Raw genomic sequence first — 27,315 nt, forward strand, 5'->3', positions numbered from 1 at the left:
AAGGAAATTTAAAGAGCATTCAAATATTTATTTTGGTTGAAATAAACCGTTTAATTTGTTTGCGAAACAGACGCTTGTTTAATAAATATAGTTTTGAAGGCAAGTGCACCACTTTATTGAAACCAAAAAATCTAAACGAAAGCTGAGACAATTGCACATAGTGAAAAAAATCATTAATAAATAAAAATTTTATAAATAAATTCATTAATTCACAATGAAAAAAAAACAGTGTAAACTGAATTCTTCGCTTATTGGTCCAATTTAGAAAATGAATAAGGACAATGGAAATATTCAATAAAGCTTATGTCTGTACCCCTTCCAAAATTTCATAAAAAAAAGAGATCAAACAAAATTTGAATTGAGAAAACATTGTCTAGGTTTATTTTTGCTTTTATAATCATATGGAGAACTTGGGACTCTTTGCTTATAGATTTTAGAGACCAAAGAAACGGATAGAGACGTGCAACATTATATAATTTTTTTCCAAGAATTGACTTTTGGATTTTTTCGGTACTAGCATTACTGCCATAATGTAAAAAGATTTTTTATTTTTGCGTTTTGTGAAAAAAAATGTTTTGAATTGGGTTTTTGTATTTTATCCTACCTCTGATCTTGACCAGGGCCGAGGGACAATGATTTTTAACTTGAAAATTTCTAACAGCTCTAATTTTTCCAAATACTTCAAAATTTGAATGAAAATTAGTGAAAATTCTCGTATGTTTGGCAGGTTAAGCACTCGCACCTAACTCCATCCAATTTGATAATTTCCACTATTTAAACAACTAATTTTGCAAAACTTTTGTAGAAACTTACTTGCTCACTTCCTATTGAGTTCTTCATTTCAGTCTAAAACGCTTTTAATGAGCTGTAATTGAATGTCAAAGTGCTGATATGGCAACATTAGAGGCACGTTGGAATTAGATGTTGTTCCCTTCAAGTTTAATCAACTGAAAACAAGCTAAAATGCATTTTCCTGCGTTTATAATCATATTTAGCATGTTTGAACTCCTTTGAAAACATTTTAAATTTTCATAAAATACCAATGCACAGTCCGACGAAAAGTTTTTTCTGCGAAAAAAAAAATCCGTCGATCCTTCGGTATTTTGAAGACTAATGATTGGAAAGCAACTGGGTTAAATGCATTTTAAAACACTTTTTTCTTCCAAAAGTTAAAACCTAGGCTTGTTGTTTCAATTTTTAATATTTTTTATTATCCCCCCCCCCCCTCGACTTTGGTCAGAGCCGAGGGACATAAACTCTAAAAAAATATTTGCAGCGGCCTGAGGTATGTTACATTTTTTGTACGCATCGCGTAGCGAGTGTCGGTTCTGATTTTTTTTTATTCGGAACTTTGAGCAAAAAGTGAAGAACACCTGATTTTTTTAATTTTTATGTAAAATTGTCTTAGCTTTCATTTGGACTTTTTTTCAGTGAAGGAAAGCGTATTATTCTAATGAATTTAAATGAAATAGAAATGTTTTATAAATATTTGTTATTTTGTTGCCTTAAAAATATGATTTATGATATTTTTTCTGAAATTTTATATACGGTTTAAGCGGTAATTTAATTTTCCGAATTGAATTATCCAACTATGTACTGTTCAATAATATTATGAAAGTACTTTGTGCATCGGGAAAAAAATCAGTTTTCTTCAATGAGGAGAAAATTTGGGACGTTACAATTTCAAACCAATTATTCAAAATCATAAATTTAGAAGGTTTATATCTGTAAAATATTAATGAATTAACTTTTTTTTTTCATTTGCATATTTTTTTTTGTAGCTGGCTTAAACACGAAAATTCTGAATGTTTCGGATCGAGCTCTTCAGAAATGTGGACTGTATTTGGGGTGTTTTCACAGCTCGTCCAGAGCACACGCGGGTCAACGACCAATCTTCACAACACGGATCGAAGAAGAACACGGCTTGTTGCGCGGAGTAAAACTACACAATGAAACTCTTTGAAAGACTGTCGCTATAAAATTCATTGCTGAAATATTTTTGCTTTACTCAAACAATAATAACCGCAAATAAATAAAAATACACCTTTTTTTAATGAAATTATAGAAATTCATATGAATATGTCGTCGAAATAACATTCAGCGAAATATACCAGGTCGAGTATATTTCGTCGAATGTTATTTCAAGCATTTTTAAAAAGGTAAAAAACTCTCTTTTTTTAAAGGTATTTTTATAAACAATGCAATAAAATAGACATTCATAGCACCTTATTCTCATATCCAAAAACATAAAAAAAATATTTATGAAAGAATGCGTAAAAAACAGAAATAGATTTTTAACAAATTTTCTTTTTTTTAGGAAATTAAATAATATTGAATGTTTCTTCATGTTTGGAAAAATTCAATAAGTGACACAAATTATTTAAAAATCCTCCTTTCAAAGAAGAATGCGTATTTAAAAAATACAAAACCAGCAGAAAACCAAAACAAAATTAAAGTACTTATTTTCTTTAACAATCATTGAAAAATTTGGACTCTCATTCCAAACGTCGTCGGGTGGATGGAAGCTTAGGTGTAAAAAAGTTGCCTCATGAGCAGTTCTCTACGAAATCGGTATTTTTTCTTAAATTTTATTTAAAAAAATAAAAAAAGTTAAAAATAGCGTTTTTTACAAATCAAGTTTTAGTGACAAAAAGTTAAATAAAAAATCACCAAAAAAAATTTTACCGTGTATCATTTTTTTCCAGTGTAGTCCATATTCATACCTACAACTTTGCCGAAGACACCAAATCGATCAAAAAATTCCTTCAAAAGATACAGATTTTTGAATTTTCATACATCATTTTTGTATGGACAGCTGCCAAATTTGTATGGAAAATTATATGGACAAACTAATGATGCAAAATGGCTTCTTTGAGCATACCGAAGGCACCAAAAAAATTCAGTCGGATTAAAAAATACAAAAAAAAAATCGAATGACCGAAATCTGAGAAAACTGCTCTCATGCAAATTTCACCGGGCTTTATTCTGTAAGGTTGGTTAGCATGCCAAAATGAATAAAAAACCGCTTCGAAAACGTTTTTTTTTTCTAAATATATAACATTTATCTGAAAGCGTTTTTTGGTCAAATTTGTCATAGTCACCAACAAAAAAGAAAAAATACGATGAAATTTATCCAAGCATTGCTATCCTTGTTATCAAAAGTACTCGAAAAATACAAGGTGCAGGTGGGTGATTAATCATTGATAGTAAACTCCAATAAAGCCTTGCCACACACAATAACATGTTGTTTTGAGAATGTGTGCAGTCAGAACCATAAACAATACACACACACTCACACCAACACTTAATCTCTTCATTGTCCTCAATTAAAGCATAAACGATGTGTTGCACAATGCTCATCCGAGCTGCAGGTCACACATTGTCTGTAGTGTGCAATCTTGTGGCAATAATCATTTGGTTCATTACGAGGAAATTGTTTTTAAGTTTGATGGTAAATATATTTCAAGCTACGAACGATGGAGTCATATTTTTTGTAGCAATTGGTTCGTATATAGTATAATATCGCTGAACAAACGCTAAACTGGTTTCAAGTCTCAACTAATTTGGTTGCACCAGTTAAAAGTTACAAAAAAAAGTGTAGACAAAAATCTGAAAAGCACGTGTTTCTTGAAACTGAAAAATGTACTACGTAGGGGAACTATACCTGTTGAGTCGCGGGGGGATGTCGAACCGGGCACCGGTTCCGTGAGCGGAGTGGCGGAATAAAACTCCCATTTTCCACTCGTTACAGAACTGCAAATGTTTATTATCTTAATTAATTACATTTACAGTTCACAACATTCTAAAATAACTTACAATTTCGGTGTTTTATCACAGCTGACCTGTCCAGCTGCGCCCGTGCTCCCGCTAACTCAATTTTATTTGTTCTGTTTTGACTTCTTAGCGACAGCACGGGCACCACATAAACAATAACAATCACTGACACTACGAAACACAGGGGGTTGCTTCAGCGCCGTACGAGGGACGCGCTCCGTCACAACAATACCCTTTTTCAGCCTATTTCTATTATCGGCCTATCAGCACTTTGATCACGAATTACAGCTTTCATAAAGTGTTTTTGACTGTTCCAAAGTAATAAATAGCTCAAATAAAAGTGAGCAAGCAACTCTCCATTGTTGATACATCTCAAAATGTCGATTTAACAGTGGGAAACGGCAAAAGTGATGAGAATTGGTCGAACGGCTTAGTGTGATTAAAATGGGTATATTTCCCCTATCACAAGTGAGCACAGACTTGCCATACAAATTAAAATAAGCGTAATCAATAGTTTAACCGACTTATGGCCTATCTACAATCCATTTACTTAGAAAATTTCACTAAGCTAAGAAATTTGTGTCAGCGGAAATGAATCTAATCTTCTACAATGGAATAGTTATCAAATCCGGGGGGATGGCAACCCTATTCCAACCAAAGCAAACTGACAGCAGTCAAATGAGTGCCCGCAGCAAAAGCACTAGCTGTCAAATGGTGGCCCATAACAAATCAATGTTTGGGTTTTGATTTTACAATTTTTCGCAATTTCGCAATAAATTCCTGAAAAAAAAACACGTGAATTGTGTTGCTGATGGCAAATTCTATCATATTATTGGAGATTCATCCCAATATTGACTGAAAATTCATATCGAAAAAGTGATTTTTCTGTTTACCTTTTTTTTGCTTATTTTTTTGGTCAATCAAACAGTCAATCAATCCCTGAGAATCGGCATTACACAGTTTGCAGTTTGTTTTTACACATTTGCATGGGGCTTTTTAGTACCCGGGGAGCGGAAGCGAATTTACAAAATCGGGATGGATCGTCTCGTAGGGTTTTTTTGTTGAGTTTAACAATATGTCAATAACTTGTCACAAGATAGCACACAACAGACGACGTATCACTCCGGAATATCCACAGTGGTTATCGGACCACCAAACCAGCTCAGTATGTGGCTCCTAGTTGAGGCTTATTGTCCTAACTAATTAAAACAGAGTGAAATTTCCTCGGATGACATGGCATACGTGGCCATAGTTACCTGGAATAATTACCACACGAATATTGGGAAAATTGCTCATCACTCTGAAATGCTCCTGTACCGAATTAAATTTAACGATATGGTTCTTTCCACACTTTCTTGCACGGCACCGCTTGGCTTGAGCATTCGATTTGCACAAATATTTGACTAATGAGATCAAAGCTCGCAAACATAACTTCCAGAAGACTCGTTCCAAACTCGTTCCAAACTGGATCCGTCTCAGTTCCGGTTCGAAAAAGGCTTCTCGAGAGCTTTTCGTTGCACTTTTTTTTTCTCTCTTGTGAGGATGATATAATTCGAAGGTCGTTTTCGGTGGGTGTAAATCATGGCGTTTTTAGCCCCAGGAAAATATTAGCATAACTGCCCGTTGGCGAGCGAAAATTGAGCCGAGGGGGGATCGTAGAGCGTTTAATGGTGGCTTAACGTCAGCCTGAAGAGTCGTATTGGTGCGGCTTAAGTCACATAAAATGAACTAAAAAGCATGAAATCGAAGAAAAATGGCGCGAAAAGTTTAGAACTTCTTAGGACGACTATTACGGCAGGATTAGGCTAGTTATGTGTTTCGAATGCTCGATCCGGCGCCATGTTAATTTCATTGGTCATCACGGCTATGGAGCTTCATGCTGGCATCACTGGACGACATCGAGCAATGCGGATATCGCTTTGACATTTGCGTGCTGGCGTGCATCGTATCGTAAACAATTTTAAAATTTTGGCAACATTAGTTGAGCGTTGATAACGATCGTTCTGCACCCAGACGGATTTCGAGAAACGCCCCGAAAAAAAAATGTGTTCCGTAACATATGACATATTCTTTTCGCGCTGAAAGAACCAAAAAACCAGAATTTTGGGTCCCAAATTGGCGGCGGCAGCTCGGCGACCTTCGGACGTTCTCAACCATTTAAATCAGATCTGAACCAGATTTTCAAGTATTTTGCCATACCCACATATCCTCTGCGGTCTGCTAAAAGAAGATGACACTCGTGTCGTCCCACGCATACACGGCAAACGGAAAAGTCGGAAATCGTTGCTTATCAAGTCAAGAAAGACTTTGAAAAAGATTTCAATCGGAAAATAACATTTTGTCCAATTGTCAGACTTGGAATGTTTTATCTCAGTGTTTAGTAGAAAAAACACCATAATATTTAAAACAAAAGTTGAATAATTATTCAGTAAAATTTTATTCCAAATTGTTCATCTCAGTAAATTGAAAACATGACAAATTTCCCTCTTCCGGCTGAGCCCGTATTCTGTTTGCCACTAAAAGCATCCCGGAGGCTGCTGCTGCTGCCTGCTTATGAAAATGGAGTTGGGATGAAAATCAAATATTCAAACTTTAAGCCACCCATAAATTGGTCGCACGTCTTCGGCAGCAGGTAGCCTCCTGAACGCTCCTCTATTGTGGCTCCAGCCTGTAAGCAACCGATCGGGGAGGGGAGAGAGATATGATAATTTGTGGGCCGAGTTTCGCGTCTCGGTCTCGAAATTGATTCAGGATGTTCAGGGATTAGCAGGGCTGTTGGAAGCTGACGGACAATGTCGGGTCCAGGCTCCAAGATAAGGTTCGGTGAAGAATTGGTGAAGCGTGACTCGAGATTAATCCAGTCTGATTTTGAGAACTAAACATTCGTTTTCCGGCAACTTTAATAAAAAAGTATTAGGGATAAGAGATGAGAGATGAGAGATGAGAGATGAGTGATGAGTGATGAGAGATGAGAGATGATAGATGAGAGATGAGAGATGAGAGATGAGAGATGAGAGATGAGAGATGAGAGATGAGAGATGAGAGATGAGAGATGAGAGATGAGAGATGAGAGATGAGAGATGAGAGATGAGAGATGAGAGATGAGAGATGAGAGATGAGAGATGAGAGATGAGAGATGAGAGATGAGTGATGAGAGATGAGTGATGAGAGATGAGAGATGAGAGATGAGAGATGAGAGATGAGAGATGAGAGATGAGAGATGAAAGATGAGAGATGAGAGATGAGAGATGAGAGATGAGAGATGAGAGATGAGAGATGAGAGATGAGAGATGAGAGATGAGAGATGAGAGATGAGAGATGAGAGATGAGAGATGAGAGATGAGAGATGAGAGATGAGAGATGAGAGATGAGAGATGAGAGATGAGAGATGAGAGATGAGAGATGAGAGATGAGAGATGAGAGATGAGATATGAGAGATGAGAGATGAGAGATGAGAGATGAGAGATGAGAGATGAGAGATGAGAGATGAGAGATGAGAGATGAGAGATGAGAGATGAGAGATGAGAGATGAGAGATGAGAGATGAGAGATGAGAGATGAGAGATGAGAGATGAGAGATGAGAGATGAGAGATGAGAGATGAGAGATGAGAGATGAGAGATGAGAGATGAGAGATGAGAGATGAGAGATGAGAGATGAGAGATGAGAGATGAGAGATGAGAGATGAGAGATGAGAGATGAGAGATGAGAGATGAGAGATGAGAGATGAGAGATGAGAGATGAGAGATAAGAGATGAGATATGGGAGATGACAAAATAAGATTAAAACAACACAAAAAACAGAAATTTTTTAATGAGCAAACGATAGATCGGCAATGGGAGGCGATAGGTAAGATAATTTACATCGTTTGATGGTCTCTTCAAAGTTAAAGATTCATAATTTAGGCAAATTCGATACGCGTGTATGAATATTTTTGACAAGAAATTTCGTAACGGAATACTACTTTCCAACCATCCATCAAGTTTTACCAAACTTAACAACGACGAGTTTTCAACTTTATTCAAAACCGCTAGAAAACGCTGGCTGAAGGTCACCGAAAGGCCGCTCATCCATGTATGTTAATCGACGAATAATTAAAACTTTATCAAACGCGCATTCAAAACGGTTCCCTAACGAGTCACCCTTTACCTTCCCAGACCGGCTGGCATTGGCAATGAACTTTGAACGGTTGACTTTTACTACATAATAAACCAATTTTCTGCCTTAGAAATTAAGCATCATCATATCTGATTTCCAAATTTATAGCCATCATTGGATGAGCTTATTTATGGCGCTGGCTTCAAATTGGCGCGTAGAACCGACACCTTCCCGATCGGCGAAAGTTGGGAAATAGCTGTTTGAGTTGCTGCCAAATTACCGGTAGCTACGGTGCCTATAAAGGATCCAGACTCTAATCCGTGCCAATTCTCGGTAGCACACCTCGTTTTCGAAAATATCTCAAATTTCATCATCCGGGGGGTGGGCACATCGCATCGCATGATGAATTCTGCCGGCAGATCCAGCCAATTCGTTTCTAACGTGTAACTCCCACGTCGAAACGGGTTTTGTTTGCCTGAAACTGTTTTTTTGATGAAGGGTTTCCTCATTCATATTTATGGAGCCCCAAATTGAAAGAGGTACGACTAAAGGCATCCGCCAAACAGGCGATCGACTTTTTGATTAACTTCTGATCGGCTGGATTAACGAGCTACACATGAATGGACAAATAATTCCTTCTGAAACTTTTACATTTTTAAGAGTTTGCAGTTTTACAATCCTACATTCTCACTTTACATTTTTCACTTTCTTATATTCTTTGGGGTTAATTTCCAAAAAATATTAACATTGAGCCATCAGAATATTGCTTTGCACCAAAAATCAAGGACACTCTAAAACATCGAAGTAGTAACTCTAATCGAACCAAATTTCCACACACATACCCGGATCGGACCAACCCACGTGTGCTAAATCGCCCAACATTGCGTGGAATCTCTACAATTTCGAGCAACGCCCGCTATCGACAAGATTCGGATAGGAATCTGTGCTGTGCTGCCACAGCCAATATCGAAATCGTTGCTCACTGTGGCCGGTTGTTCAGTGTCACCATGGCAATAAAATCTGGATGATAGCCTGTGTCATTCGGCAGCGGCGGTGAAATATGAACACACGCCAACCGACCAACCAGGCGTAATCGAGCGCGAAAATAGCCGGTGAGCATCAGCAGCAAGTTTCGGATAACATTCCATCTTCAACTCTACAAAAAAAAGCATGGTGGGAAGCCTCAAACGTGAGTGGGATGCTGAAAAGAATTAGAATTTAAATTTAAGAATTACCATTTAGCAACAATGCTGAAGAGGAACAAGTTTTGCAATCTGACCATCGATAAATTCGATGATTGGGGGTGGATGATGATTATGGAACATCTGATTCATCGAAAGATTGAAAAAAAGTTTACATGCTAGGTCAAAACGTACATGTTCTGTCACGTCACCCTTTAAAACAAAAAGAATAATGTTTGCATACTCGAACGTCTTTGCAAACCAAACAAAGTTTTCCACACAAGTCTGTTTTTAAATGAACTTTTAAATGTGTGTGAAACTATCCTTACATCGACAAGTTTCCGTGAAAAAGTACTCCACCTTGATGCCATTTCCGACGTCCCGTCCCTGCGCTAAACTGCTCCGTTTCGAGGAATATGCAGTTTCGTTAAGTTGGAAAGAGTATGTTATCAAATCCAGGACTAACTCTACGGCGTACGTCAGTTCCAGAAAAGTGCAAACGATTCCTTTGCTCAGCGAACAACGTCCTGGTTACTGTTTGATTTGCGTAAAAGCGTTCAACATGTTTAGAGTGTAACAACAAATGTTTGATCATATAAACAATTTTCAATTACTGTTGACTTCAAGTTAGAAAAAAATGTTATGTCAATTCGAACACCAACAAAGTATAGCAATCGTCAAAAAGAAACAGGCAGTTCAGAAACGGCAGAACTAACCTTAACAACCATGAGCATTTCCGGTGAAAGTTTCTCAAAGTTACACAGCACTCGTTCGAAATAAATTTAAACGTTTCCAGAGAAAACTGGGCTATAGCTCCTGGCTAAATCACATTCTGAAGTCTTTTAACGATTACCACAAGGCAACCTCGTAATATCTTACTCCCAGAATTGATGCATGGGAAATAAAGTGAAAAGTTCAAGTATGTCGTGAAAGGTTGCCAACAATGATAACTTGTTGGAAACATGTTTTCGATAAGAGACTCTGAGTTAGTTTTTTAAGTGGCAATTTATTACACACAACAGTATAGCTATATTACAAGCCGTTTTCCGCCAAACCAGAACTTGGCTTAAATTTGTGAAATTTGTAAAATATAATTACATTAATTACAGTGCAAATACAAATGAGCAGCAAATACCTTTTGAATACATAATTTCTGGAGTTTTTTTTTTTTTTTTGAAAAGGACCAATAAACCAAATTTTCAGTTTTTGCTTTTTGGGTGTTTTTAAATACCCCTCCTGACTCAAGGCGGTTCTAAAAACACCCAAAAAGCAAAAACTGGAAATTTGGTTTATTGGACCTTTTAAAAAAAAAACTCCAGATTTGAGTTATGTTTGAATAAACTCCAAAAATAATTGTGAAAAACATGATTTTTTCATAACAGTGCAATCATAGGTTGAACAAAAAAATGACTTTTGTTTAACAATTGTACTGAAATTGTCTTTTTTTTCTTTTATTATTTTCCCTCTATTGACAATTATAAAGGATATTTAAAAAAACGTAACCTCTAACTATAACATTGAATTAATCATTTATGAAAGGTATAACTTATCCCAGTTTAGGATAATAACTGTACACAAGTAAAGTTTAAACAAAGAAAAGCAATATAAAAAACTGCTTTTAAATCTCTTTTTGCCTTCCTCACCTTACTGAGGAAAGGCTATAAAATCAATCGAAAACTGAACTTCTCAATTAGACCTCGTAGACCCACCTTCATGTATACCTAACGACTCAGAATCAATTCTGAGCAAATGTCTGTGTGTGTGGTGGGATGTTGATCAAAAAATTGTCACTCGATTATCTCAACATTGGCTTAACCGATTTTGTCCATTTTGGCGTCATTCGATCCGTCTTGGGGTCCCATAAGTCGCTATTAAAAATTATGCAGTTTAGTTAAGTACTTCAAAAATTATGCTAAAAAAACGATTTTAACATAAGTCCGGAAGATTGTAAAAAGGGTGGTTTTTTAAGAAACCCCGGCATGTTATACATTTTTAGAAAGGTATTTAAAAAACCTCCAACGCGCCCAAGATATTGAAGATCTGACAACCCTATCAAAAGTTATTAGCACTTAAGTGTTATTTATGTACTTTTTTATCATGATGAAAACGTTGTCCGGATCTATCATGCGACATGTCGTTGAACAGGTAATCAAAAGACCTTTCCAACGCGTCCAAAACATTGAAAATCTGACAACCCTATCAAAAGTTATAAGCACTTAAGTGTTATTTATACACTTTTTGGAGGCCAGATCTCAGATATTTTGATGAAAACGTTGTCCAAATATATCATGCGACCTATCTTTGGATAGGTAATTAAAAAGCCTTTCCAATTGGAGATTTGACTACTCTATCATAAGTTGTAAGCACATAAGTGCCTTGAAATATGAAGATCTGACTACCCAATCTGAATGAATGAATAATGAGTCAAATTGATAGAACACTTAAAGGTCCGCCCTATTTTGGATAGCATTACCTTTTAAATGTGAGGAAGGCACCAACCACCTAAGGGTGGATTAAGTAAGGTTTTTTTTTTAAATTATGTGATAATGGATTGTGATGGAATGTGCTAATAGAGTTTTTTAGAATAGGTTCAGAACTATTACTAACAAAAAAACTGAAACGAAACTATTGGCACTACGCCCCCCGGGGCATGGCCTTCCTCTAACGTGGGATTTCTGCTCCAGCGCCTCTGACGAGACAGGAAAAACCGGGACCGACGTTTTACTTCACCATCCGATAGAAGCTCAGTGGATAAGGCGGGAATCGAACCCGCGTCTCATAGCATCATCGGGATCGGCAGCCGAAGCCGCTACCCCTGCGCCACGAGACCCAAAAAAACTGAACTAAACGCGAATAAAAATAATAAAACTGTCTGAGGCTTGATATAAACCTTCATAAAAAGATAAAAAAGCAATGCTCTACGAAATAGACCAATCCTGCGCATCATTTTTTTCGCAAGAAAGCGTTCAGGATTTTATTTTATATTTTTATTAAAAAACACTCAATTTTCCAAAACACAGAAAAACTTCTTTTTACGCGGTGGCGTTAAGCTTTTTATTTCATCGATTAATCTTAAACCATACAAACTTTTAGTTAGCGAAAAGCGAAAAAGCGTTTTGTAATTCTTAACAAAACCTACAAATTGCTTTTAAAAGATTGCAAAAATGTTGTACATATTTTTTGATGTTCGAGAATTTTTAATATGTTGCAAGGACAAAACACCACAACTTTTGAGCCATACAGAAGAATGGTCAAAAAATCTGCCAGTGAGTTATAGTTTTGGAAAAATAGCGATTTTTAGAAAAAAAAACTACATGCATACATTGATACAAAACATTTTTTTGACCATTTTTTTTTTGTGAAATTGAATCTAAAATTGAATTGAATCGAAAAGTACTCTACAGATTTTTTATATGGATCCTTGTTTTCAAGATATAGCCAACAAAAAATTGATTTCAGCCAAATATTTGCAATTATTCAATTTTTTTCAGTAGTGACCATGAGAGGCAATTTCTTTAATTATATTATTTTAGGAAAAGTTCAGAAAATTAACTATAAAATTGTCTAAGAGACATTGAAGATTGGACCTCTAGTTGCTGAGATACAGCGGCTTAAAGAAATCAAGACTATCATTTCAAAAGGGTGTAATGTTGAATGCTTAGACCTTTTAAAATATTGGTCTTGGTTAAAAAAAATGAGAATGTTGTTTCGAAAATGTTTTACTTAGTTTCACGAATGTTTCAATTTTTATCATTGAAAATCGGACCATTAGTTGCTGAGACATCGGCTTTAGAAAATGGAGGGTTGTTTGGGTGAGACTTAGAAAACTTCAATTTTGCTGTTTCTTTCAGCCACTGTATCTCAGAAACCAAAGGCTCTCTTCAATGCCTTCTTGACAATTTTATAGCAAATTTTCTGAACTAAAAAATATTTTAAGAAATGGCCTCTCATGGTCATAGTCTCGCCACTTGTGCGCCAGCGGCGTGCGAGGGGCGAGACACCTCACACAATTCTTCTGTCCACAACACTTTTAAAGACAAAGTTTACTGCAAATGCAAATATTTGGCTGAAATCAAATTTTCGGTGACTATATCTTGAAAACGGGGCCCTATATAAAAAAAATTGTTAAGTACTTTTGATTGCAAATTCCTAAAACATATAACCTAAAACATATAAAAAATCTTGAAAATTTGAGATATTGAGTTTTTGAGTAGTGCGGTGCCTGTGTGGACGCGCAGTCCTGTTTTTTCGTGTTATTTTCCGTCTCTTTTGTGTCGCTGTTCGGGTGGGGGACGCGAAGTCGTGATTATGCAGGGTAATTTTTTTGTGTGCTTTTGTGTCGCTATTCGTTTGGGGTGAGTGATTGTGGTAATCGAATAATAGCATGACGTACTGAATTATTTGTGTCTTGAGCGTAATTTTCGTTGAGTAATTGGTGTTTTTTGTGATTGTTTTTGGTGATCTTAATTAATTGTTTTGTGATTTTCAAAGCCCTTCCTATATCATCGTTGATCGGAAGGCACGGCGTCGGGTAAATTGTGTATAGTTTTTTGAATAAGGTTTTATTTTTTATGGTGAAAAAGCCATTTCTATATAATGATCGAAAGACGCACTGCCATTTTGGATTAAATAATAGTGGAGTGAAATAATTGTGTGTGAGTGATTTTGTGTGTTGACCAGAAAGACCTTCCCATAGCATCGTTGCTCGGAAGGCTCGCCGACGGGTCTGTTATGAAAGTCCTCCCCATAGTATCGTAGCTCGGGAGGCATCGAAAAGCCAATACCTTATCCTACTAACCAAAAATAATAATAATCACGTGATGCTTGAAGGAGATGCTGTGGATTCAACGGTCTCAAGCGGTATCGACAAGTATATAGCGAAAAACTATGTGCTTGATGAGTCTGCAACTTCAACGATCGGACTAACATTCCTCCCTTTTGTTGAACTGCAGGCTTCTTGGGAGGGCGCCGGTATTGACTAATAAAGTAGGGATCTTCAGAGGTTAAACAGTGAACGGATGGTTGGCTCCCACTGATCATTTTTGATTCATTGTTTAACTTCAGCTGATCTGTCAATAACGGAGTAGCAGCTCATTGGCAGTCAACCATGCTCATGCTCATGCTCATGCTCAAAATTTGAGATACTGAGTTTTTGTTAATAAAAGTTAATTAAAAAATCGGCAATATTTATGTCGTGTACCATTTTTTTCTGAATATTCCTCAACAATAGTTACAACTTTGCCGATCAGAAAATTCAAAATTTTTGAAATTAAAATATTTTGAATCTGTGTGAAATAAAAATTTCATCAAACCTTAAAACGCGTTTTTCTCGAAACGTCAAAAAGCGACGTGTGACAAGATAGCAAGACAGCGTCGAATTCTTGTTTTTCGATTGTTGACTGAATTTTACGTTGAATAACGTCTTACTCGAAAGTTCTGGGCTGCTAAACCCGGGCTGCAGGCCCGAAATGAACACCATTTGATTCAAAATTTTATCATCAATTTTCTATTAGACTTTCATTACTGAGTTTAACGATTGAAACAATTCAATGTTTATAAATGTTTTCAAAATGCAAAATTAGAGCTTCCCTATCAATTACGGAATGGCCAAGTACCTAAAATGCTTAAAATTGTTCACCAAAAAGCGTTTCTCTAATTGAAGTGTATCGAGAAATTTAAAGTGCAACTTTCTGTCAAGCTGCTTCCCATGACAGCTGCGAAAGTTTCACTCCGTGTTACCGTCTCACATTTCTCTTTTTAAGGGGTTACATACATGTAAATCGGCAAAAAATTCAGAGGTTGGTTTGAGCACACGCTTATTTTTTTTAAATCTGTTTTCAGGGCATTTAAATATACATTTTTATCTGTCAATAAAATCAATTTGAACACATTTGGTTGTGTATTTGCCTAGATATAGCTATATCAAGTAAGCAGTTTCAAAAAAACGGGTGTCACGATTTCTCAACACTGCTTTGACCAAAGCGACTCAAAACTTTGGTGAAGACTCATTAAACCGGTGCCATGTGCATGCCAAGGCCGATTTAAAAAAAATATTAAAAAAAAAGATACAAACATTTTTGAGTTTTTCAAATAAAATTTCGTCAGTTTTTGTTTAAACTTAAATCGTCTTCTACTCATTTCAATAATGACATATCTCCATGAAACTTTAAGGAGTGATTGTAATTCATCTTTGTAAAGGATTTAATAAATACTCAGCATTATGAAATATTGTGATTTTCTACATGTATGTAACCCCTTAATTTCTTGATACAATTTTGAAGGAAATCTAACGTTTACTAAACCAAGCTAAACAATGGAAATGGGCCACCCAAGTTGAGAACCGTAGAACATATTTTGTATAAAAGGATTTTATTTTCATATTTGTTGCATTTCTACAAAATCACTCCCTTAACCTAAATCCCGCACTAGAACATCCATCACAAGCATTCTTGTACTTAAAACTAAAGTCCCTTAAAACTATTTACACTCTCTGTACATTGCACTTCACACAATCAAAGAACCGCCGATTCACTGCCTGCCGCACTGCCCCGGGGAGAACGCCGGCAGGGCGAACTTGCCGCTGGACTCGACGCCTTCCGGCAGGCTGTCGCTGATCAGCACCGGCATGTACGCATACTTTCCGTTACCGGGCTTGCTCTTCTTCTCGCGCGCCTCCTTGGCGGCCAGGTCGTTGATCAGGTTGTTCAGCTTGACCTTGAGCTGCTCCAGTTCCGCCTTCAGATCGTCGCAAACGTGGGCACAGTCCGGCTGGTGGTGCGGCACGAACGTTTCCTGCACGTTGCTAGAGTCGGAGAATTCCGGTTCCAGCGGGAGGGGGGCCTGGGTGGTGGTCGTGGGTCGGGGACGGGGAGTTGTACGCGGCGTTGTGGGACGGGTCGTGAAGGGCCGAGCCGTGGTCGCTGGGGCCACCTTTTCCAGTTCCGCTCGCAGAGTGCGGCACGCCGGCGGGAAGAACAGATCCTTCCACTGGACGTCCTTCTCGAGCGAGGCCTGGTACACGTTGGTGCTAAAATTGAAATGAAACGTTAGCGCAAGGTCTTCAAATTCCTAACTTGCTTCAACTTACATGCTCTTCTCCAGGCGGGCGATGTAGATCTTCGTCGCATGATCTGGCGGCACCACGCGGTACCCCTTCAGGTCGGACACGTAGTGCACCAGATGGGGCTTACCGTCGGGGTCCACAAATCCGTAACATCCGTACGTCACATCGTCCGGTCCCTTGACCTTGTGCTGGAAGTGATTATCGACCTTGTCCTTGACCACGTCCAGCCCGTACTCGAACGAGCCCTCCCGCAACTTGCCGTGGTGATAGTGGTTCGAGTTCTTCTCCACGTTGATGTTGATGTCCAGGGTGCGATCGTCGATGGACAGCGTCTGGGCCAGGGTGACCAAGGCCAGCTGTAAAAATGGACTCAAATTAGCATATTTCGATTGGGAGGTGTGAAAACAAATTAGTCATCTATCGGGGTGTTGGATTTCGGTTGTTCGGCGCGAAAATAGAAATGCCAGATGGCACCTTTGGAGAGCTACTCCTACGCCCGGATTCTGAACAGGGATTTTATCACCTTTTGATGACATTGTTTTGATTAGTTTCCGAAATCTGGATATGGCCAGTTCTAGGTTAGTTGCAAATTCCGTTGATGTTACGTCAGCGGAGTTCTCCTCCTGCCTCAACGCAATCGACTTTCGACGTTCATCATCCATGCAGAAAAAAAGGCCACCAGATGGCGCGCCAAACTGGTGCGTATTTGCATAACGATAGGCGTTCAGTCAGAGGGAATTAAACGCACAGCAACAGCGGGATGAGGTATTTTTAGATACGGCCTTTGAGCGTACGGAATTTCCTGTGCCTAAAATTGTCTGCTGTGCCGGTTTTGTAACTGTGAGCAGCAATTTCGTTAACGATCAAATAAGAAGGTTTTCGCTTCAAAAGCATTCCAAGATAGCTTTACTGGGAGCTTCAATGTGCCCACAAAATAAATACTTAAAATCGACGCTGTCGTGCTATCTTGTCGCACCCGCCAAAATCTAGAGCTCAAAAGGTAAACAATAACAAACACATTTTGTTTGGTTAGCCATCCTTTGCATTGTCCTGAAGTTCGGTTTAGTTTGGTTGCCAGAGTCCCGAGTTATAATTACAAATGACTACGGTAGTCGAGCTCGTACTTGTGACAAACGCGTTCTAACCTGAAATCCTTTTAGCCAGTTGTCGCACTTACACAATTATCAGGGTGTGTCAAAACGGCACGACAAGATTGAAACTTCTTTATATATACAGTGACAAACAATGCACAGGGTTTTTCGGTTTTCATAGAATATCTCAGGGTTACAATCGAATTTTGAGGATCTGTGGAAGTCAAAATGTGTGACATTGAGAGCTGCACAAAACGGCGTTCTTAACTCATTTTGGCATAAAATGCGCGTGCGACAAGATTGCGCGACAAATTGAGCTGGCTATGAAAAATATGAATTTTTACACAACGCAATATGCTTGTTTAATGATTGCCTCTAGATTATTGCAAATAAACCCAATAAGTTCTAGAATTTTCATTGATTATCACAAATCAAAAAATATTTTGAATAAAAAAAATTACTTATTTGCATTTATTTTAAAATTGTGTTGGAATGTCAGTATCGGCTATATTTTTTTCAACAAAGCTTATGATTTTGAAATGAATTTTCATCAAAAGAGACTTTTTAACTTGAACGGAGTTATGCCTAAAGAAATTTAAATTAAATTTAAAAAAATCATCATTTTTTTCCTTATCTGACCTAAGACCACGACTCGAAAAGAAGGTCCGTGGCAGCCAAGTCAAATTATTTTTTTTGTGCTGGACTGATTTAAAAAAAAAAGTGATTTTATTCAAAAACTACCAACAAGACTCAAATATGTCCCTCATCTTAGTTCACTTCCAATTGATAACTTTGCCCTAGTTGTTTATCTAGCTTTGAAATGCTTTTTTTTTTAATTTCGATTCCCTTTTCAATTAAATGTGTATACTATAGTTATGAACAGCACAATGTTTATTTTAAAAATTGAACGCAATTATTATTTATTTCCTCACAAACTAACCCACCATGCAGCGATGGAATAATCATCATCAAAATAAAATCTTTGGATGTTCATCAAGAGAAAAAAATCCGAAGGGAGCATAGCTTTCCTCTCTCGCGCACGAAAGATCGGTAAAAAGAATCTAAAAAAATCATCATCTTGATTATTCAGCGGAACATCTTTTTCACTACTACACTTGCAAGTGTAACGTCACACGTCGAAAAATGACCTGTAACATTCTGTAGATGGGCAATGTGTGTAAACAAAGTGAAATAAATATTTTTGAGTGGTGCTGACAAAGGAATTCACAAAAAAATCATCAGCAAATTGATTTTTCATGGAGAATTTCGGGAGCGATTTTCTTTTACGTGATTTACTTACTCTCTCTTTTGCGGGTGAAAAAAGTTCGCTAGCGAAATTGATTCCATCCCTGCCACCATGACATTCCCTAGTTACAATTTATCACCCAATCAACAGGTAGTCCTGACTTTTGCTCTCCAGTCGAGTTCGCCGAAGAGCACAACTCGCAAACAATAATATTTTGTGATTATCAAAACACCCCCAAAAAACATACACTGATTAGCATTTTGAACGAGTCAAGTCCCCCCGCTGAGTCCTTCCCGCACACACAGTAAAAATGTTTGAAAAGAGTTTCGTTCCGTGGACAAAGTTGAAAATATGTCTCACCAATTTTTAAATAAAAAAAAAACTAAAATATAAATTCATTTTTGTCTGTGCTATTTATACCATCAACCCAATTTTTCCACAGATTTAAATCAAAAATCGACACTCTTGACAGAACGGCTAAAGCTTTAACCCCTGGGAAGTGGCCCGGATTCTCGTGTCAGTTTCAATTAATTTGCCAATTTGGGTTCGGCAGCGTCGAACGAAAATGATGCTTAATTTTAGTAGAACTAATGGTTGACCTTCTGGGAACCACCTGCACCTTTATGAAGTGACAAATGATGAGCTTGTATGAGAATTAAATGAGGGGTCATTCACAAATTACGTGGATACTAAATGGAGTGGGGGAAATGTCGCGATTGTGTACGCTTTACACATCTAATAAAAATTTCTACGTTATTTTTGAATGGTCCCAAACATAATTGATATTGACACGTAAGGGGCCGTTCAAAAATTACGTCCAAGATATTTAAAAAAAATGTTTGAGCTTGACATTGGCCATGAATCCCAAAAATGTCTGCCCGTAATACTCAACCCCTAAATCCTCAACCACTTTGATTTATTTTTGTAATGTGGGTGTTCACTAGGTGATAATCTAAATACTGCAAAACCTCTAATAATCTGCGTTACGAAAACAACTTCTGACTGAATTTCAAAACAAATCAGTATAATTGATGTCGCAGACCTACATCGCGTATACGAACCAAAGAAAGCTTGGATGCGTCTCGCAGCTTAGTTAACACTAATTAGAAACGGCTCCGGCGAGGGTTGCCATAATAAACACATGGCGCCCCAGCTTCCGTAACGTGAAGTGGCTCGATTTTGGTCAATATTGTTGTGTTATTGCAAGTTTAACAATTGTTTATTAGAACTACAAAAAAAACGTTATTTGCAAACTAGAACACAACACTCAGCTTTGAATGTATCAAAGTTTCCTGCAATACAGTACCACCTTGATCAATATTCCTAACTTTGCATCATTTGACAGTACCAAACTGGCCATCGTTGGCATCAGGTGTCGAAATATCCCCAAAAACATTGGGCAATCCCAAACAGCCAAAAAAGAGTCACTAAAGCAACAAGTCGCCCAAAACCGCCCTGCTGAGAGCTCTTCGGAAGGTCCGTTTGACCAAACCCCCCACAAAAATTGGAGCACTCTGGCCTAACCTAGCTCTGCCTAGCTGCTGTTTGTCTTTGCTAACGATGCGAATATTTATTCAGCCAATTAATCAGAAATATGACTCCATCTGGTCGGGGTCGAAACGAAGCTCATTTGGGGGAGGCGGATTTGGGGCACACGGATTTGTGTGTGTGTGTGCTACAAGTTTCAGGGGGATGGGGGGGACCAATTTCCAGCGTAGACATGAGCGGCAAAAAGTCAACAGAGCAGGAGAGGATTTCGTGAAATATGAAACCTTTGGGGTTCTGACCAGATGAATCGTTCGGCAGTTACGTAGAATTTAATTATCGATGTAAAGCTTCTGCAAATTTGGAACTAATTCGAAACAGCTGCTGACACGGAATATCAAATTTAGTGCAATGATTTCAAAATTTTAAGTTCTTGTCCAGACGAAATTATTCGAAGGGTTCTTTGCAACTTAAGATGATCGAATCAACCCGGGCAGACGGTAATAACAAAATTCATGCCATGTCAATAACAAATACTGTTAAAATAACAGAAATTGTTATGGAATCTTCTTGAAAAATCCATTTTTGCATAAGGGATTAATAACAATTTATGTTATTATAACAAAATTTGTTATTGGTCTGATATTGGTTGAAATCCAAAACAACTTTGGAATAACATTTCTTGTTATGGATGAATACCGCCAACTGTTATTGGGATGATCGGATTAGTTGTTAAAATAACAAAAAATAATAACAAAGATTTGTTCGAAGAATAACCAAAAATGTTATTATTTTGTTATGACAATAACAACCCAATAACAAAAAAATCATAACGACGAATAACAAATCTTGTTATAAGTAACAAAAAATGTTATTGGCCTAGTATTTTCAAATATCAAAAAATGTTATTCCCAAGTTATTTCCGTCTGCTCGGGAAGTTTTTACATTTTCACTGCCTATATCAAATTCAATTTCTGCGAGCCCATATAAGTGCGAGCCTGTTACGTCACTAAATGTTTTTTTTTATTTAATTACATCAGATTTGGCAGCCATCTTGTATCTGAAATTTCAAAATTTGCATTTTTGGGATCAAATTAGAGTTGAATCAGATAATGAAACATTTTTTCAAGATTTCATTATCAGAATTGATTTTTTAAGGACTTCGATAATCGAGGCTAGACTGTACTCTAAAAACTGCGGTCATTTTTCAGAGGATAGTCCGGATCCTCCCCAGTTAACGGTAACAATGTTACAAAAAAAATAGTGAAATAATATTAAAACTAGTAACGAGCAATGAAAAGCCACGTCATTTATGGCCGCACTCTTTACGATTGTGTGAAATGGAAGGTGAACTTGATCAGATACTTTGCTTAATGGCTTAATGGATGGTATGTTTGCTTTACACTATGGAGAAAGTTAATTAAGAGCATTAAGGGATGACACCGGAAAATACAAGATTTTCAAAATTATGTCATCGACTCATTATTTACACTGCAAATGAATAATTACCAATAGCTCGTGATTATTGTTAATATCTTAAATTCTGACGAATCTTTTGAATATTCGCAATAATTAGGCAAAAATACTAAATAACAAAGCCATGAAAGTAATGTTAAGGATTTTGCCTATTTATGTTATCTTATTTTTCACATTTGAATAAAAGTTCACGGCTTTCTTTTAAACGAAAATAGAAGTATTTTTGCATCATTAGAACTTTCGATATCCAATGTTCAATTTAAAAGATTGAAAATTTCGTGAAATTCTATTGGGTAATTCTCCGCCAACTCACACAGCAGTTCCCCCGACCCTTATTTGATTTGCGTGAAACTTTATCCTAAGGGGTAACTTTTGTCCCTGATCACGAATCCGAGGTCCGTTTTCTGATACCTCGTGACGGAGGGGCGGTACGACCCCTTTCGTTTTTGAGCATGCGAAAAAAGAGGTGTTTTTCAATAATTTGCAGCCTGAAACGGTGATGAGATAGAAATTTGGTGTCAAAGGGACTTTATGTAAAATTAGACGCCCGATTTGATGGCGTACTCAGAATTCTGAAAAAACTTATTTTTCATCGAGAAAAACACTTAAAAGTTTTAAAAACTCTGCCATTTTCCGTTTAATTTTTTTGGAACGTGTCATTTTATAGAAAATATAATGCACTTTTCGATTCTACATTGACCCATTTTTTCATTTAGAACAAAATTTTTCATTTTAAAATTTCGCGATTTTTCTAACTTTGCAGGGTTATTTTTAAGAGTGTAATAATGTTCTACAAAGTTGTAGAGCAGACAATTACAAAATTTTTGATATAAAAACCCAAGGGATTTGCTTACAAACATCAGGAGTTATGGCGATTTTACGAAAAAAAAGTTTTGAAAAAGTTACTTTTAGCGTTTCTCTTTGTTTCGTCGTCCGTGTCTGTCACTGGTGACCATAAACGGCCATGATCAACGACGACCAACTTTTTGAAAACTTTTTATCGTAAAAACGCGATAGCTCGTGATGTTGTCTGCTCTAAAATTTACCATTCTTTTGAATAAAAATGTATCAATTCTAACTTTTGATTTGGTCAATAGCCTTCCAAATGTTGAGGTTGATTTGAAAATTTTGAAAAATACCGTCAGGACTCGATTATCCAAAGGCTCAGAAAAAATTACCGAAAAAGACGGTAATGAAATATAAAAAATATAAACAAAATATGCAATCAACTACTCAAAATTGCCTAAAGTTAGAAAATAAAAATATTCGGATACCATTTTTTTTAACGCTCTGGATAATCGAGTCTAGGCAGCATTTAAATTCATTTTCTATAAATTTATAAACTGAAAATCCGACGCACATTTGCTGAGTAATTTAGACACTAATTTCGTAGAGCGTTTTCCAGAGTTACAAATTTTCCGGGAAACGGGAAATTTTCAATCATTTTCAAGGGAATTCCCCGGGTAATTTATAATTTGTTGAAAATTATTCTAATCTTGGTTCTGATTAATATGTTGCATAGAAAATGTAAGGACATCGTAAAATACATAAAAAAAATCATTTTCTTTTTTATCAAAGTGTTTGGACAGTGAGTAAAGTGAATCCATACTCCACAAAAAAACATTTAAGCTTGCCTCTGTGACCAGTTTTAAAGAGTGTGAATTGACACATAAATTGCATAAATTGAAAAAAAAACATGCAGAAATTATTTTTTAATGACCAATAACTTTTCTAAAACAAATCATACTAGTTTCAGCTTTTGAACAAACTGGTAAAGCTTTTTATTTTTTCTTTAAACTTCTAACTTCTCGTGTTTGGTTTACATAACAAAAACTCAATGTTTTTAAATATTTTGAGCAAATTTCAAAAATATTTTGCATTTTGCAGGTTACCTAAATTATAGTAGTTTATTATCATTCAGCAAGATCTATTTCCAGTTGCTTCAGAAATTATGATTATTATCAGAAATAAATATTGATATCAAAATTTCTGATCACTTGATAAATTATGAATTAAATATTAAAAGAATTAAATATTAAATTTAATTGAACAAAATCATGCTGAATTTTATTCATTTTTTTTCAGAGCATTTTCCAAAATATGGTTCCAAAAATTTAAGAAAATGTATACATCCGCTTTAATTTCGGGAATTCCCGGGAAATTTACAAATTTCCTGGGAAACGTGAATTTTTTTTCCCGGGACGGGATATTGGACGCTCTGTATTTTGGTTCATTTAGAAAATTCGTTCTTAAGATAAATATTTTTTTAAACTTCAACAATCAAAATTGTATGGACGAACTAAATATTCAAATTGCATTTTTTTTTTTGACATAGCAAAAGTACACATAAAGTTTCATACGAATTAAAAAAAAAGTTCTTGGGATTATTGCTATTCTGTCACTATTAAATTAATTACAGCAAAACCCTTTTTTTCAGTCAAGATTTGCATCAAAGCTTAAAAGCCAATGCATTGGCAATGGCACCAGCTCGAATAAAAAGCTTTTAAAAGATTGACAAATTAAATAAATAAGTCAAACAAAATATCAACTACAATTAAAAATATTAATTCTGTTTTTTTAACTGTGTGACATTAGATTATAATTTTTTTCTTCATTTTTCAGAAACATTCAGTCAAAATATTGTTGAGTGTCCAATCACAATCGTTGATATTCTTTTTTTTTATTTTAAATACTAGTAATTTCAATTTATTAATAAAATAATGTAGCTTTCGGTATTCAGTGATTTTAAATGTAGAAGGATGGACCAGTTTAGAAACTTTGATGTCTATGGGAGGGTTATTGTTAAATGAATGTTTTTTATTTCAGAGAAAGTAATAATTTGAAACATATTTTGAACAATGTTGCTTCGATTGCAATTCCCAAACATAGAAGCAAACTTTTTTTTTAAAATAATCAAAATAAAGTTTATATTCTGAAAAAATATATCTAAAATCAATCTATGTACACGAAATTTGATTTTTAAGAAATATGAATATAAAAATTATTGACTAAAACCTTTTCAATTTATTATTTCATAATTATTAATTCTTTGAATATCCAATGGCTATTGCCCATTCGCGTTGAATATAAAAATATTTTCTTATCGTTACTTAAATAGTAGGCTGGTACAAATATTTTTTGAAGTTGTGTCAAATTTTATGAAAACTTTTTATAATAAGGCTGGTACAAATTTTAATTAAATCATATTTTTTTAAATTACTAAACAAAATAATATCACAAAATGCTACTGATGAATTTATAAAAAAAATATTTTTATTCCTATACTATTTTTTTTTTTTTTAGATGGATTTTCGGCTTGCAGTCGTTGGAAGCAGCTCAAACACTTATTTGTGTACTTTATCTGGATAAAGTACACAAATAAGTGTTACTAATCAGGATAAAGTACACAAATAAGTGATTGAGCTGCTTCCAACGACTGCAAGCCGAAAATCCATCTCAAATTAACAAACACAGTCGAAAAAAGCCACATTTATACTATTTTGTCCTTTACTATTCTGTTGTCCAAAATTAAAAAAAGAAGCTGTTAATTTGTTAAAAATGATTTTAGTTAAGCTTTTTACAATGTAGTTCAAATAGTTCAAAAATGATCTCACATTTTTTTTCACCTAAAATATCTATTTCAATCAATAATTACTTTCATGCTCGCGATCCCGTGGAAAAAATTTTCAGATATGGGGACAAAAACATAAAATAAAATTCGCAGTGGACTATTGATATTGTTTAATCTATGTAACAAAATACTTACCACTGCAACAAACTGCTTCATTCTGCTGTTTATTTTTATTTAATATATGGTGTTAAATCTGCTCAAATCTTCTTTAAGGATTATTTCCACTCAACGTATATTTTTATGACTCTAAGCTCTTCGTTAGATTTGTCCTGTATTGTTCTTGAAATCACAAATCTTCGCAAGAATTGCACAACAGTCCCAGAAAGCGTGTTCTGATCAAACAGTTCTTCAACGGGCACTTTCTCGTCGTGGCGAGAACTTTGCGTGAAAATTCTTCAATCACTTAAAACACACCACACTGTGTTCTGCACACTAATCTGATCGCTTAAATCTTGGAAAACGACCCAATTCTCAATGCAGCCTTTGGAGCAGATCCTTTCTTCACCGGTTGCCGGACGGTATGCGACTATGCGTTTGGAAGTGACCGCATCGCGCTCTTATTTAAATATCACAGCGCCACCAAAACGACGCTACCGCTGGAGAAGAAAAAGGTTCCCCAAAAATGGCATCGCTTCTTCTTCTTTATTTTGCTTCTGACGTTTCCGAGCACACCGTTTGTTTTTGTTTTGCATCTCCCACCTGAATTCTACGACGCGATCTCTCGCGGCTTATCACGATCGCGGATGCTGCTGTTGTGGATCCACGTCATCGAGAGAGAAAGAGAGCAATACAGTCGTCTCTTTTTCGTTGACATTCCTGTTTGTTTTTTCGGGCCGCGAGAGCAAAATGTAAACAAACAGCTGAGGAAAAGCGAATCGAGAAAAATTATTGATAAACCTCGGCGTCGCTTTCGTTGTCGCGAGCGAGCGTGAAATTAAAATTATTTCGGCGCCAGCCTCTATTAACGAACGGACACTGGCCTTTTCGCGCAAGTCTGGCCGCTAATGTCCGGTTTTTGGCGTCACTCCAAGTTGAAGTTACAAGGAGTGTGCTAAACGAAAACTAAGTGGGTTGTTTTTGAAACTTTTTCGAGGGAATTCCAGAACGATGAGAATCACGAACTTTCAAGAAGCTGGATCGATGAAAACAGGGTTAGTCATCGATAGGAGAAGCCGGAACTGGCTGCATGACGAAATTGGAAGCAGGATTCAAATTCATGGAACGCGTTAGATCAAAAAGTAATTTCTATGTCTAACTTCATCAAACTCTAGGACAGCTAATCTTCTGAAGGAAAAAAAGATTCCTTTCTGGGCATTCTTCCTGCAGACTCAAGAAGTTAATTTTCTAGCTTTTTGTATAATTTCACCACGTTTAAGTAGTTTAATTAGCAAATAAAACTATGTCAATCCAATCAATATGTTCTAAACCATTTTGCATCACTGGATCATACATATAGGAGATAGGGAAAAGAAGACCACCATAAGGTAAACACTCATTTAAAATCAAAGTAAGTCGTTATTTTCAACTACAACTTAGCACAGATCTTAGTTGGACTTACTTAGCTAACTAAAACAAAAATACATCAAAACTTAATAGATATTTGAATCAGACTTGACTGATAAGAAAATTTTCATCGTTATTGTGAATTGAAAAACTTTTATTAATATGCTCCAAAATGTTCTAAAACAATTAATAAGCCAAGCATTTTTTTCAAATGCTATATAAATGACGTCAAACTGGTGATTAAGACAATTCTTTCTGAGCAATTCTCTGAGATTTCGGTCATTCGATTTTTTTATTATTTTCAATCCGGATGAAACTTTTTTGGTGCTTTCGGTATGCCCAAAGAAGCCATTTTGCATCATTATTTTGTTCATATAATTTTCCATACAAATTTGGCAGCTGTACATTAGGGTGACAAGAAAAAATGAAAATTTCGGAAAATCGCAAGAGATACCCCCTGGATCGATTCTTTAGGCTAAAACAAGTACCTGTTCCAATTTTGAGCCAAATCGGTTAAGGCTAAGGGGTAGCTTTTCATGTTGAAGTTTATATGGGGAAAATCGCAAAAATGTATGGGGAAAAACATCACTTCAGGATTTTTGCAGCAGGTGGCGCAGGTCTCGCACAAAATTGTCCAAGTGTGAGATTCTTGTAGGAAATTTAATTACCTACAACTTTGTAGAAGGGTGCAAGACGATCCGAGTTGATCCTGATGAGTTATTAGCAATGCGATGAAAAGAAATCGGCTTATATACTTGAAAGTATACAA

General features: G+C 36.2%; 1 protein-coding gene across 1 annotated transcript; it reads right to left on the bottom strand.

Moving 5' to 3' along the window:
• Positions 1–15,403: 15,403 nt before the first annotated feature.
• Positions 15,404–25,592, bottom strand: LOC6045036. The gene is made up of 3 exons (XM_001862420.2): positions 25,179–25,592; positions 16,139–16,470; positions 15,404–16,078 (listed from the first exon to the last, which is right to left on the bottom strand). Exons 1-3 carry the CDS (start codon positions 25,197–25,199, stop codon positions 15,580–15,582), a joined length of 852 nt encoding a protein of 283 aa, XP_001862455.2. The 5' UTR covers positions 25,200–25,592; the 3' UTR covers positions 15,404–15,579.
• Between the last annotated feature and the right edge of the window lie 1,723 nt (positions 25,593–27,315).

This window comes from Culex quinquefasciatus, chromosome 2, assembly GCF_015732765.1.
Source record: "Culex quinquefasciatus strain JHB chromosome 2, VPISU_Cqui_1.0_pri_paternal, whole genome shotgun sequence".
In the NCBI taxonomy this organism is placed as follows: Eukaryota; Metazoa; Arthropoda; class Insecta; order Diptera; family Culicidae; genus Culex; species Culex quinquefasciatus.